Raw genomic sequence first — 16250 nt, 5'->3', positions numbered from 1 at the left:
CTCGAATGCAAACCACAGAAACGGTCTGTGGCGAGGGAGGATCGAGACATGAAAGTACACGTCTTTCAGGTCGATCGCTGCAAACCAGTCCTGGGGCTGAACGCATTTGAGAATGCGTCTCTGCATCAGCATCTTGAACGGGAGCTTGTGCAGGGCCCGATTCAAGACTCGCAGATCCAGGATAGGCCGAAGGCCACCGCTTTTCTTGGGTACGATGAAGTAAGGGCTGTAAAACCCCATCCTCATCTCGGCTGGAGGGACCAGCTTGATTGCATCCTTCGCCAGCAGGACAGCAATCTCCTCGCGCAAGACAGAGGCGTCCCAGACTGCCACCGAAGTCTCGAGGATGCCATTGAACTTGGGAGGTCGCCGGGCAAACTGAATCGCTTACCCGAGTCGGACTGTCCGAATGAGCCAGCGTTATGGGTTTGGGGACACGCTCCCAAACTCCGTACAAGTGGCACCAAAGGGACAGTCGACATACCCGCAGTGGTGCAGCGATGGGGAGTAGTGTTGGATGGCCCAGAAAGTATCGCGTTCCAAGTCATCACAGCCACACTCCTCGTGTTCCTGGAGGAACTGGCCAGAGACGCGTGGAGAGGCGTTGTGTCTCCGAACCACGACCTCTTGACCGTTGGCGAAAGGGAGCGTTGTGGGTGAGAATGAGGAGGCAGTCCGTCGTTCATCCTCAACCCACGAGCCTTGCAACTTGAAAGGGAAGGGAAATTGCTCTTTTTTTGACAACAACAGAACAGACGGAACAGAAAGAAACAAAAACTGAGGATTCTCCACCCGACCCTCCTCCGGGGGAAGGAGTGGCGCTGTCTCTGCCAGCTCCTGAAGAGCAGTCTCCCACATCTCCGAGTTGCCCGTGTCAGGGCTTCTTAGTCATCTTCTTAGTGACACGGGGGGCGCCGCCCTCCTGCGTGAGGCTTGACTCGCCGGCCTCGAAGAACTCTCAGCATGGGGTGGAGCTGGTGTGCTGAGAATGGTGGCAACCGGAGGATCACGTTGGGGCAAGATGTGCTGGATGGCCTCAGTCTGCTTTTGCACCGCCGAGAACTGCTGGGCAAAATCCTCGACTGTGTCGTGAACAGGCCTGCCTGGGAGACGGGAGCATCGAGAAAGCGGGCTTTGTCGACGTCTCTCATCTCCGCCAGGGTCAACCAGAGATGGCGCTCCTGGACCACCAGCGTGGATATCACCTTCCCGAGGGACCGCGCCGTGACCTTCATCGCCCGTAAGGCGAAGTCAGTCGCCATGCGCAGTTCCTGCATCAACCTCGGGTCGGTACCACCCTCATGCATCGATTTCAGTGCCTTGGCTTGGTGTACCTGCAGGATAACCATGGCATGCAGGGCAGAGGCAGCTTGGCCCGCAGCACTATAAGCCTTGGCAGCCAGAGCGGCTGAAAGCTTACAGGCCTTGGAAGGGAGATGCGGGCGATTCCTCCAAGTGGCGGCGTTTTTTGGGCACAGGTGCACCGCAACCACTCTCTCCACCTGGGGAATGTCCACGTACCCCCTTGGCTGCCCCGTCATAGAGGGTGGTGAGGATGGAAGAGGGAGGCGAGCGGTTTCTGGCCATGAAAGGGGCTGTCCACAACTTCGTCACCTCTTCATGCACCTCCGGGAAGAAAGGAACAAGGGGCAGAATGAGGTTGTGAGAGGCGTTCCGCACCGAGAAACCAATCATCCAGCCGCGAGGGCTCGGGGCTGGGCGGTGTAGTCACCTCCAGCCCGATACTCACGGCTGCCCGGGCAAGCATGGCCGACAACTCCAAGTCAGATTCGGCAGCAGCGACAACACCCGAGAAGCTCTCACTGTAACCCTCAGATCTCCCAGAGCGCCAACCGGCGGTCCTCTGCTCGAGCCAGAGAAACCTGGACGGGTGGTGACAGAGGGGTCTGCTGCACTCCCCTTGAGGAGTGAGAGAGACGCGATCGCAGCGCTGCCATGTTCATATGCCCACAATAGACGCATGAATCATTCACGAGCGCAGCCTCAGCGTGTTGGACGCCCAGACACTAAAGACAACGGTCGTGACCGTCAACCGAAGACAGGAAACGACCACATCCAAAAGGACACGGACGAAACGGCATCTTGAAAAAGACGCAAATCGTCCGTGATTTGTTCTCAGGGACACCGCTGTAATGCGCCGTCACACCGACCAGGAACATCTCTCAAACACACAGATGAAGGCTTTGTGGAGACTGAATACATCAACTACTCGGCTCCGAAGCAAAAATCTAATGAGTGGATGCACCTGTCGCCCTATTTATACCCGTTGACACGGGGAGTGGCTCAGGTATGTTAAATCCACTAGCCAATTTTAATTGGCGTTTTCTCTTAAACTCAGAGATGATTGGCCCTCCCAAGTGAGACCACATATGTCGTTCGACATAACTCGTAGTGACCGACAGATAGGGAACAACAGTTCTATAGTATTAAGAAATAGATATGTGACAAAGATACTATAGTTTCTGCGATGGATTATGGTTTCTCATTTGATGTCATTGCAATAAAACCTGTTATATAGTTTCTTGAAACAGCAATTTCTGAAATTGTAATGAGCATGGTTTTTGATGCTTACATTGCAATTGTAAAACAAGCAATGTATTCTTAAATGCCTATCTAGCCATGGCCTATACATAGACTACCCTTTCATTTGGACATACTAAGTTCTCTGAACTTTTTGTTAAAAGTTCTTTTTTTCTTTTTTGTTAGGACAACAGTGTGAAACGTGGAACAGTGGATGCATGATCTTTCACCAGATTCACACATAGACTAGCCTACTTCGCATGATGTCGCGCAACTTGCATCTCTTCACCTGAAATGCCTCACTCATGGATGTGTGCCTTGCACTTTCCTGTTGTACTTTGCAGCCATTGGCAATCAAGTAAGGGGCAAAGTGTAAGTGTAAGTTTTATTTTCAGTTAAAATCCTCACAAAATTATATGTAGCTATATACAGTGCTTAACAAATTTATTAGACAGAACGTCAAAAACCTGTAAAAAAAAAAAAGTTATTATGTGTGAATAAAGACTATATATATAGCCTATTTTATTTTTATTTTGTATGGCCTCCTTTGGCCTTGACAAAAGCTTACATTCTTGCTGGCATAATATTTATGCACTTTTCTCTGTTACTACTGACTTCCAAATAGTTAAGTTGTTCCCAAAGACTTGCTTTTGATTAAACTTTTGCACAATCTATTTTTTAATCTTTCAATTCAATTTTTCAATTAGAAACACTACTGTGACTTAAAGATCTTACACATAGGCTACAGGTGTATTAAGTTAACCGTTATAGAAACATAATGGTGGTAATTTTGGTAATCACCAATACTTAGTTTGGGCAGACATGGCACAAACCTATAGGGTGGTGGCCTAATAAATATGTTAAGCACTTTATATGTAATTGCAAACAAGACCATGCACTCATTGTTGCATTTTTGAAAACAATCTTTTTACACAAGGGAGTTAAACATTAGAAAATGTTTTTGTAAATTAAATGAATGAAAAATGAGCCTGGGACAACAATGACTCTAAAATGATTATCCCCTCTTTCTTTCTTTTTTTTAATTTTTTTTATAGAGTCTGAAGTGATTAACAGATTGGATTATTGTTATACCTGTTACAGTTAGCTTCAATAGTTATAATATTTTTCAATTTGCTGCATACATTTCAGATTTAAAAGTGGCATCCTTATTTTGTTAGGATTTTTGGATTTGGGGACACATTAGGTGGCGTTTCCCAGGGGTATACGCTTGGCCACTGATTGTATGGATTCTGAAGATTTGGATTACAGTGCACAAATAAAATCTACTACTTCTGTGGTTTTATGATGGATTTCTGTGTGTTTTATGGCTCTATTAGTCACAGCATGACAGGGAAAACACATTTTGTCTCCCAATGCAAACAATATTAATTGTACATGAAAGTAAATAAGTATATAAAAATAGTATTAATTTTAAGGCTTTAAGGTTGTATTCTTGTTTAACATTATGCAGAAATCACACAGAACAGATCAAGTATTATAATTTAATATGAAATAAATGAGTAAACTGTTTAAAAGATAAATGCGGTTGAAAACCTAATGGCGTTGATATGATGAATGAAATACATTAAGCAAAATGTTAGTGCCACGATTTCAAAATTTATAAGGATTAGTCTTTGTGTCAAGTCTGCAAAGTTGAATACTGCATAAGAATACTTATGAGATCATATTGGCATTATGGTAGTATATTACAAGTTAAGCTATTGTATTATTGTATTAAGTTATTGGACACACTGCTCTGGTTAACAGCTCAAAGTCAAGATTCCCAGTGAACAATGTCCTCAAATTCAACTGTTTATATGGACTACTTTTGAGATACTGTACATCTATGGAGTTTCGTGGAAAATAGAGTAGATTTGCACCTCCTTTTGTTCACATAAAAAATAAAAAAACAAAACAATGTAACCCTAGCTTGTTTTGAATAACCAGAGGGTGGATGAACGGTTACTGAATTTTCAATTTTGGTTGAAATGTCCCTTTAAATCAGGGAATCTTTTGCCAATACAGGTGGCAGCCAAACCTTCTAAAGTTTAAACAAAAACCAAGTGTGTGTGTGTGCACGCGTGCTTGTATCATCCCTGGACATGCCCACAGGCTGATGACAGGATATCTCAATGGACTATAGGACAATCTGCTGTGTGTCACAACATCCAGACGCTTTCTTGCCCAATGGAGACTAATTACTCAGCATGACAACATGTCTCCTGTCTTCCTCTCATCTTTCCTTTCTCCCAGAACGCACCAAACACCTACACTGGACAAATACTCACAGAAGGAGGGAAAAAGAGTTACTGACAGCCTGTTTCATTTGTATCTTCTCTTCAATTTCACTGTCAATTCAACACTGCTGATTTCTTGAGCCCGTATGACATGATTGGGCTAAACTTAGTTGTTAAAAACAGACGTTTCCTAAGTGTGAATTCTTAAGGAAATGAAAGAAAGAGGAACATGCTGATACACATCAGATAATTTTTTAGAGTAGTCGAACACATTTTTGCAATATTTGCTAATGCATTGTTTCACAAATGGCAAGACATATTTCTCTAATAAAACTTAAAGAAAAATAGCTATTTTCATTTTATTTATGCTAATTTAAGTGGCGTTTTTTCATTAGGGTGATAGGGTGGCACAACCAAAGTGTGGAAGGAAAGGGTATTTTTTCTATCACATTCAACCGCAGTGTTATGCTAGCTGTCATTGTAGACTGTTTGTTCTGCCTCTGGATATATAGTCCAATTAGCATCAAGTCACATTATGTGGAGTTACCGCCCCTTTTAGGGCTTTTTCTCTCCGGCTGAGAATCACCCTAAGTGTGTTTTTTGTTTTGTTTTGTTTTCAAACTGCAGGGACTGCAAATCAATCTCTATAGCTATGTCCCAATTCAAAGGCTGCACATTTGAAGGACGATTGCATCACCACTGCTAAATGCGGCCTCCAAATATAAGCCCTTTGTTTCTTGTGAAACGAAGGATTCAACAGATGTATCCATCGTGGCCTACCATAACCCAGAATTCATTGCATGCGGTTGACAACAACATTTATTTGAGAGAATAAACTGCAGAATTACACTTTAAATGCAAGCATTGTTTACTACTTAAGCAAATAATGTGATTTATGTAATGATATGAATGTCATATCATTGTGTTGGCTAGACCGTCCCATTCAACAGTTTTAATGCATGACTATTGTACTGGAGGTAGAGAGGATTACAGTTACATACAGGAGTCACACATTATTAAGCACACGTGAGTCCATAGTTATTATTGTGTAAATAAACAGACAGTGGCGTTAAGGTGACTGGTATAGAGATCTATTGGCATCTCTGTGTGGTCCTCTTTGGTATTGCAGCTTGGCTTGTAGTTATATGCTGTACATATATAAACACGTGACATTATTTTTTTTCCTCAAAGTTTTTGCTATTGCACTGAATGCAAAAATTGCGAACTACGAATCGCGAAATTGCGAAAAAGTTTTAAATTATCTTGAAAAAATCTTTGCAGAAAATATAGTTTTGTGAGAATCATCCTCAAACTTAATCTTAAACTTGGTAAAATAATGATCTTTATTTATAATGTTTAAAATATGTATATATTATATGTTTGCTAAAATTGCCCTACTTAGAAAATGTTGCACCAGCAGCAGCAGTGACTTTATTAGAATGTGATTTTAACTATTTCAGTATTGACATACAGCCCCAAATGTTTAGTAAAGTACTGAAAATCATTTAGCAAGCAAATAATCTCTCCACTCAACATCTTCAACATTAATGGAATGTAGATGGAGTTCTCTAAAGCCACAGTCATTGGAGTGTCATCATGAAACTAAATGTTTCCATTAACCTTTTCATTGGCATTTAAAAGCCATGAAAGGACATCGGACAACACAGTATTGTCAATGACAGACCATATACGAGTCCCGAATGGCAGACACATCATTCTCGAGGGCTAATCCAAACAGCCATGCCCTTGCCAGCTGCAAATGAATTACCAAGAATTTGTTTCTAATCGAGCAAAATCCCAAGACTGGCACAGATTACGATGATTATGAGGAAAACTAAGCAGCACTATTAGGAGTGACATTTAAGTTGGCCGTTAATTTTCTAATAACATGCCTGAACAACCATTAAGATCGACGCCTCAGGATAAACACCAGATGTCCAGACAGATGAGAAACCTTGGGAAGGGATCACAGAATATCCATGGATAGAAATGCTCTCCCACACACAAACACTTTGGATTTAATTGATGCTACAGGAGAGGAGAGCAGATCTCTAAGGGGGGTTTGAGTAGCAACAGAAGGCCTTTAATCACAGAACTGGAATAGAGACTCAAGAGCCTCAAAAGCTGTCGATAATTCAGAAAATCATGGAAAACAAACCCTCAGAACTCACTCATATGAGAAACCAAATTATATCGGACTCCCATGACGTGTATCGGAATGCAAGGGAAGTGCAAAATGCAGTTTTATAGATTATCACAGACCACGGATGCCGCATGGTGAGAGCTGATATTTACCAGAAACAGAATGAGGGAAAACATGATGCATAAATAGTGGAAATATATGTGTTGATATTCAGGAGACATGTTTGCATAAAGATCTTCCATGTGGTGATGTAAAAGTCAAGTATGCACAACGCAGGTGGGTTTACAGCGTACACCTCTTACCCCTGAACTCACGATGCCCACTCATAATTCCCATCATACCTTGCAGCAGTAAATATGTAATGCTGTGTCGAGTGATGGAGTCAGAAAGGTCATGTGGCAGCGCTTAAAATAAACCAGACGGTACCTACGCAGCTCTCACTGGCTACAGCTCATGAATATAAAGGGGACTGACATTTCTAAATTAAACATGAGGAAATCTGTCAACACTGTATTCACACACAATGGGGGACCGTCTGAACACCTTTGTCTGAGTAATTAATTTGTTATAACTATTTTTCGTTGCTAGATTTGGATTTTTACCTACAAATGTAGTGCACTGAAAAGTGAGCGGGTTTGAAAAAACATTTGTCCCAAATTTATTATAAAAAAATTATAATAATAATTGCAAGGGGTGCTTTTGAAGATATTATTTGTTTAATCATTAACTGTGAGTGATTGTTGAGCTCACTAGTTTGAGAAATTTGAGAAAACAATTTAGAACTAAAAGCTTTCATCCTGTGCAAAACATCCATTAAAACAAAGAGACAGATGAATCAAATAATGTGATTAATGACACACATCAAAAGACATAAGATGATAAAACACAGACATCTGTATCCGATGAACTCTGGAATGTCCTGGATTGGCTTATTTCAAAGAAATAGACAATTCACTCAAAATAATAATAATAATAATAATTAAAAATAAATAATAATCATTTGTTTGTGTATGTCACATTACACGGGGTGAGGAGCAAGGAGACACAGGAGATTTCTTCATCACGGAATTTTAATTCAGAGATGTTGAAAACACAGGAACTCACGGAAGACATTTAAGACATTTAACAGCGGACAGAGAACTAGGAACTGAGAACACTTTAAATACACAGACACTGATGGGACACACCTGGAAGCAAATTAACAAAATGGGGAACACCTGGAATTTATAGAACTGAGGACAGGAAAAGGAAAACAAAATGGGGGGGGAACAGGAGTCTGACATGACGCCCCCCTCCTGAGGGCATGACATCAAACCACATAACATCCAAAGGGATGTCTGGAAGGCGCTTACGAGGATCAGGCACTGGAGTGAGTTTTGGGGCTGGCAGGCTTGCCGCATTTATATTAGTTGGGTTTGCCATATTATTGTTCTTTTGGCTTGCCACATTAATGTCCTTTTGATCCATAGATGGTGGCGGGCCTGACTTGGTGGTAGCCGGCAGATAGTTCCCGGATCGGGATTGGAGGCTCTTCAGGCACCAGATGACTGCCTCCTTCCACCCAAACTAAAATCAGCACGAGTATGAGCAGCAAAACTTATACCTGGCCAGCACTGATTTATTATTTTCACACATAATATCTTGAAAAACAACTCAGCACACTTTCAGCAAACATGTTTTATCATGCTAATAGCTGCTACTTTCAGAAGACTCCTTTTCAGTGCTGATATGCTTCTAGTAATCCTGAACGACTCCCAGTTAATAGGCATAATAAATTAATCAATGATTGATTAATGAAGGTCTGGAGAGCTGGAGATCATCTGCTCAGACTTGAAACTGTCCAAAACCACAATAAAAATCAAATATCAATCTCTGTGGGCTCTAGCGAGAATGTTAATTGTGAATAATTGTGCCAGCAGGCTACTCAAGAGTGTGTGTCTGGTGTGGGTGGTTTGTTGGTGTCAGTCTCAATAAGCCACTTACGTTCTCAAAGCTCATTTCTCTCTGGGGGTGGTTTTAATATTCCTCATTCAATCTTTTGATCTCTGCACCGAGCACAACAGGAATAATACACTTTTATTCTGCTGTTTAAGTTCAGAGAGGCATAAAAAAAAATAAAGGTGTGTTTTCTCACTTTTGACTATGGCAAGGAACAAAGTGAGGACATGTTTGTTTGCAAAGATGTGACAAACTGAAACACTGGTCTGAAAGTTTCCCAGTGTCTGGAGATCATAAACACCTACAGAGCATTGTAAATGTAACTGTTGATAAAAATAATTATGTACTGTGTTTAATAATGTCCCCTGATATGCAAGCATTTAATGTAAATAATGTGATTTTTATCAATTGGTAAATAAATGAATGAATGAATGAATGAATGAATGAATGAATGAATGACTTGTTGAACAATATATTTTTTATGGTTTTAGCTTTAATTAATTATAATAACGAACATTTAATAATAATAATGATAATAATAATAATAATAATAATAATAATAATAATAATAATATAATTAATACTGTATTTTTTGTTGTTATTATTATTATTAATACTAATACTAATACTAATACTAATACTACTAATAATAACTTTGACTGACTAGGCATCAAGGTTTGGGCATGGCATAAATCATGCAAAACTGTTTTCAGCATAGAAACAAATCCAGCATCTGTGATAGTGTGAGAGAGGGCTTTGACTCAAATCTGAGCTGTCAGAGCGGCAATGACTACATTTAAGGGATGTTGTTTACTTATTAAGTGCCATTGATTTTTTAGTCACAATCACATGCTGGAGGCAATTTGGATTACATTCACTTCATTTATTCTGTCTCTCTCCATCTCCATTCAAGGATTTGTTGTGACCTTGCTTTTTGTATGTGTGTCACTTGTCAGAACAAACGTACCGAACAGACATCGATCTTCAATCTGCAGAACAACGACCACACAAACAGAACTGTCATTCAAATACAGAAGTGAATTCGCTTACAGTAATGAGCATTTAAAACTTAATTGTAAGAATATTCTACAAAGTACACATATCACTCCTGTTATGCAGAACATTTGGAACTAGGAAGGAAAAAACGACAACACTATTACTAAGATCAACAAGCTTCCAATTGGCCATTAAGAGGAATTTATCATCTACATAATGCAATCTCCATTGGAATTTTACAATGAATATACTTCTAAAATATTTTATCAAACATAAATTGTTTGAGAACCACTAGTAAAAATGACCACCAACGAAGAAAATCTATTGCATAAATCTATATTCTATGTGTTACTCAATAGCTTTCTTGACTTGTTTATTTTTTTTATACATTAAGTGAAGTGTAATAGTAAACCTTGAGGGAGGATGTGAATCACGTTCCTCCAACCTCAGCTTCTCTCTGAGCTTCAGGATCTCTGCTGGATCTCCACTTGAGATGAAGGCTTCGGTATTGTGCAGTCTTATCTCAAGGTCTTATGCAAGGAGTCATGGTGTCTCTAAACATATATTCTCACCCATTTATCAGCTTGGCTAATAATCTAACAAACCAGGAATCTACAGAATCAGCAAAATGCACATAGAATGTAAATGTGTCGGTCATTCAAAGCAGTTAATTAAAACTGAATCAGAGCTGCTGTAAGCAAGTTTTGTACTACTAACAGCACCGAACCAAACTGACACAATAATAGGCTCTAAACTAGTAAGTGTGAACACTTCCCCAAAGTCTTACATTATATAGACAAACTGGTATTTCCTGTCACAAACTCATGCCACTGGTTGAGGTTGGCAGAGGGCTGTGGTCAGTGTTTTTGGCTAATTCATACACAGAGAGTTGACTCAACACACAGCAGTACAACACATCCATATCATAACCCATGTCAACAGAAATGCCCTATCCAGCAGTCCCACACGCTCACTTTTTTAATCCAGTGTTTGCTGTTAGGTTTAGCGTAGATGGTGCATATTTTTAAATGTAATAGATAGCCTTATACTGTAGCATCACTCACTGATTTAATTTCCAATCTGCCACAAGACGTGCAACAACCAACATGAATAAAACATCTTAAGATTCACATTTCATCACACTGCCCTTCTACTTGATAGACAGAAACCTGTGAAAGTTATACTCTATTGGAAACCTCTGAGCTACTGACAACTACTAGTGATACAACTTTTAGCAGCTAGCAAAATAAACCTGTGTTTACTGGTCGAATTTGATTAGACTCTTCTTGTCATCCCTTCCCTCACAACCTCATATACCTCCATCTTCAGTGACACAAGAGACACCTCTACTTTTAAATTACATTCTTTATTAGCTAATTTACTCTGTCAGCTGGTGATAGCAACATGCAAACTGATAGCAGCTAATTAGCATGCTAATTCATGGACTGTATTGATGAAGGGATTGAGTTGGTTTGTGGCACTGTCACCTGTTCAATACACCTGGCAGAAAGACACACTAGCCGAAAGTACAGCATCCTAGCTTCCCTTCTCCTCACATTGTCAGTCAGTTTTCACACCAATCAACATGTCCGTCACAGCACCAAAAGTCATTTCATTTTGCTGTTTGGATGTTTTAGTCACTGAATAGTATATTTTAAGCTCCATTTTCATTCATACATGGAATTATGACACCCTCTCTGCTGAAGAACTATAATCTCTGTTGTAGCTGATTATTGTGGCCAGACTTGTGAAGAAAAAAATAAAATAAAAAATAATGCAGCAGCCTGCAATGCTGCCCTCTATGGAAGTCATTTGTGCCAAAAAAAAAAAAAAAAAAAAAAAGGTAAATGTTACTTTGTCTCAGATATAAATTTGCAGTTCTGACTTTTACTGGCAGTTGTGTTTACATCTCACAATTTTTACTTTTTTTTTCTCATAATTGTGTGATATAAACTCAACTATGAGAAAAAAAAAGTCACAATTGTGAGTTTGCCTAATGCAATTCTGACTTTATTTTAAAAAATTGCACGTTTATATCCCACAATTCTTTTTTATAATGCACAATTGCAACTTTCTGTCAAAAAAGTCATAATTGTGAGTTTATACTATGCAGCATTTCAAATAAAAAATAAATAAATAAATAAATAAATAAATAAATAAATGTATATATATATATATATATATATATATATATAAAACAAATTATTTTTATTCAGTGGCAGAAACAAGCTTCCACAGCCATCCACTGCATCTCTTGTATTTGTCTAGCAAAGTATAGGGAATCAATCAATGACACTGGCACATATATTTGATACTCTGGAAAAGAAAATAGTAAAAACAGTACAACAACAACAAAAACAAGACTCACACACCACAAACAAATGAAAAAAAAAAAAAAAAATGATGAAAATGCCTAAAAACAGAAATACACACAAAGGATACATGCTCAGAACAAAGCAGAACTTTTTTGTCAGGGATTGGACAAAATAAAAGGCCAGTGGTGCCCTTGGCAAGGGTGGAGCTTTGCACCACGTCCCCATTGTGAAATCATCAGCCAGAGTTGTGTTGGGCTGGCCTTGGGCAGGAAGAGAGGCCGCTACTTCTGCTGAAGCAGAACCAGAGAGGGCGGTAGGGGAGTTCACTGGCATCGGCTGATGCCCATATTAACATGCCTGGCTCTGGGGTGGCGGCCAGGGTGGGCAGAATGATGCTGACAGCACCATGCTGGCACTAAAGGCATGTCAGGGCAGGTGTCGGAAACAGTTAGGGCTGGGAAGAGATTTCACTCAGTGGGAAGAGACTTCGGCGAGGACCACATAAAGGGGCGGGAGAATGACATGCCGGCTGACACCCATTAAGAGTTCTCTGTGCTTTCCGTGCTCCCATTAAAATATAGCATATAATTACATTTCACTAGCCTTAATTCATGACTGTTTTTCTCAACGTCAAACTGAACATTAAGAAGTAAAATATAAGGGTTAGGGTTATGATGTATGTTAATGGATGTATGTAAACATCTCATGGTAATTCATCAGATGGATGGATGGACGGAAGGATATATAGATTTATTACTAGACATATTGACTGAATAAGAAGAACTATATTAAAGAATCACAGTGCAGCCCCCATAAATTCATTGTCATTTTAAATCTTTGTCATTGCCAGTCTTTGTCAATATCATTTAAACCACTCAGCTTTACACATTCTAAGCATGTTTTTAATCATTTGAAATATGGTCAAATTATGCATGATCACTTATTCTTTTACCATCCGAGTATCCATCACCCCCAATATAAATGAGTGGTCAAGCAGTATGAGTTATTCAATGACTAGGCCTATTATCCCAAGTCCTTAACTTGTGCCTACAAAAGACCAAAACTACAAGTGTATCATTGCTACCTCTAAAAGTGCTACTTTATTTCAATCACATCACAATGTTTAGAATGTATTCATCTTATACAGCATATAGTTTATCATTTGAATAGATTTTTGAGTCACTCTGGTGGTATCTGGTGGTATAAATCACACATTATAACCAAGAACAACATTAAAAACCCATGGCATTTCTCTGTAAAAATATATTTACATCCAATACTTTCTTTTAGCTAAGCAAATATTACTGCACCATATTTTTGTTATTATCTTTGTGCATTCCCATAACCTTGTTGAACTATTGAGCGTGACAGTGTAAACATACTGTAATAAAACACTCATTAGGAAAGACATATTTTTGAGTACACATATTGCTGTGCAGTTAAAGCATTCTGTTCTGATTTCAATAAAAGCAACATTTAGGCATAAATTAATTGTGTTTTGCCAAGTAACCAAGTAAAATATTTTAAGACTTTGAATCAGAACATGAATATTGTCTTATAGTCCGATTAACACACACATACGCACACTCAAAAATAAATGTTTTAGCAGATGCACTGCAGTTACTACATCATGTAAAAGTACTACATTATTAGCATTTGATAACATTAGTGTACCACCACAATACTCAATCAGCACAATAGACAGGCCGCTAGAATGATTGGGGGAAAATCTCCTCTATTCTTTGCAAAACTTTAATCTAAATGTGCCCTAAAATTTCCCCTTCCCCATTATGAAGTCCTAATTGAAGGTTGGCTACATATGAGGAGTGCGATGAGAAAGCGGATCTGATAACAGCTCCGGCATCTTCATGCCTCTCTGTGCATAGCATTTAAAACTCTCCCTAAGTGGCCAGACCTTTGGCTCTCCTGCCACGCAGGTTTAAACACTTAATCGTCTTTAATTACACCATTTCGGGAGGAAAATTAGTATGGGAGTAATACATCTAACAGTCCAGGAGAGGAGACTAATTATTTCTTTATTTATAAAAATGAAAAAAAGGAGAGAGTGCCTTTTTTGCTCACTGATCATTATGCTTAGCTAGAGTTTCTTTTGGATGGCGTTTCACATCTCCAGATTGCCCTTTCTGTACGCTAACACAAGTGACCCACGGGTTTAAAAATGCCTCTGAGCCGGTGCCATCATCCCAGAACAAAGCCAAGTCGGAGAAACGCTGCGCTTGGCAGAAGGGATGTCAAAAGTCAGGTGATTAGAATACTTTCACCTGTCCACCGCAGGTGTTTTTGTGGAGGAGGATAATGCTGCTCTTTTTTTTTAGGCTTTCTCCACCTCATTTCAATAAATCAGAATCAGCTCCAACACTCTTTAACACTTGACCTATACGTTTTCTCTACTTCAGCATATGCGGATTTTACAAATTAACATATTCATGAATTTAACAGGCAATTATGTTGTGGGTAAGGTCCTCATAGTGCAATTCATCTTAAGTACTGGCTTTTGGGATTAAAAGGTGGTTGAGTGAAATAGGTGAGAGAATAAATTATAACCAAAACTCTTCATCAAGTCAACTACAAAACATCCTTTGTAATCAGCATTCCTGATAAATTAATTTCAAATAATGATTCTATTATACATTTTTGTTGCTGAATTAATGTTTTTATATTTATATTTATATTTATTATTATTATTATTATTATTATTATTATTATTATTATTATTATTATTATTTATATAATTGGTTGACTGAATAATTCAATGAGCCATAAAGACACTTTGTATGTAACAAATTGCATACATAGTAGGCATATCAGCTGATAAAGGATGATCCTTACGACGATAAAAAAAAGTGTTATATAAAGTATAAATTTGTATAATATGGGCTTTGCATGTGACTGAAAGACACATAGCAATGAGCAGTAAACACACATACACCATGAACACACACCTGGAGCAGTGGGCAGCCATTTGCTGTGACACTCAGGGAGCCTTACACAAGGGCACCTCAGTCAAGGGTTTTGAAGGTGGAAGAGAGACCCACATGACCTGTGGGTGACCTGTGGGTTACAAGTCCGACTCCCTAACCATTAGGCGACAACTGCCCCTAAACTGCCCCATTCACAGTAATTACGCTGGGATAGTAAAATGCCCACTGAACATTTACGTAATCTCGCTGAAAGTAGTATGTTTTTCATTGCCTGTTAATTAATTTGGACATGCTATTTTCACTTACTGTTTTTCATCTACTAATAAATAAATAAATAATTACATAAAAAATTTAATTCAGGGGAGATGGTGTCGTCAATTTCTTTGGTGGGGAAGGGTCCTGTAGCTAGTTTTACAAAACGATTACAAAATTTGTCTCACTTTTAAACAGATTTTTATTTAAGAAAAAAGTAGCTTTATTATTTATGAGCTATTTTCCTTCTGGGGGCTGACATTTTTGGTCAACGTTGGTCAAAAATAGCTCTACACTATTGTATAAAATGAATAGCATAACTGTGCTCGCGCCCACATGCTGATATTCAGAAAAGTACGTTTTACATTATAAAAAATTTTAATAATCTAAACGGGATGGAAAGTGGAGATGGTGGTTGTAGAGAGCCGATGCTTTTGTTTTTTGTTTGTTTGTTTTTTTTTTAACCAGGGGATGCCATCCAGCAAGACTGTAAAAGCACATGGAGTGTGCCATTTGGTACTTGATGCAACCTACTGGTGTAACTATTTAACCTGCACAAAAGACTCATACCCACCACTCATTCACGGATTGACAGCCTGTATGGAACACGGCTACACAGGCCAGTGAGACAAAAAGTGAAAAGTCTATGTGCTGTTGAACTGTTACATCAGCATTTACTGAGAGTTGCAAGACCAGCTTCAAGGAGAGAAACTCCCTGTTCTATAGGCCCCCAAAATATATATAATGTAAGAGTCTCTTGAATCAGCTTTCTATTTAAATAGCCAGTGCGTCCTACCCATACTTGAATTATTTGATTTCAAGAGGGGACCTGGGCTTCATTTGCATGCTCTCTGTATAATTGAGCCACATGAGAATATATTTTTAG

The 16250-nt window shown here is 39.1% G+C and overlaps 1 protein-coding gene across 1 annotated transcript in view; it reads right to left on the bottom strand.

The window, feature by feature from the left end:
• Positions 1-1416: 1416 nt before the first annotated feature.
• LOC128022842 (bis(5'-adenosyl)-triphosphatase-like) overlaps positions 1417-16250 on the bottom strand; it is a 194309-nt gene continuing 179475 nt past the window's right edge. Inside the window, exon 8 of the mRNA XM_052610617.1 lies at positions 1417-1626. Coding sequence (XP_052466577.1) covers positions 1417-1626 — 210 coding nt within the window. The remainder of the gene's footprint in view (positions 1627-16250) is intronic.

This window comes from Carassius gibelio, chromosome A11, assembly GCF_023724105.1.
Source record: "Carassius gibelio isolate Cgi1373 ecotype wild population from Czech Republic chromosome A11, carGib1.2-hapl.c, whole genome shotgun sequence".
NCBI lineage: Eukaryota > Metazoa > Chordata > Actinopteri > Cypriniformes > Cyprinidae > Carassius > Carassius gibelio.
This window is presented reverse-complemented; position numbering and strand designations above follow the sequence as displayed.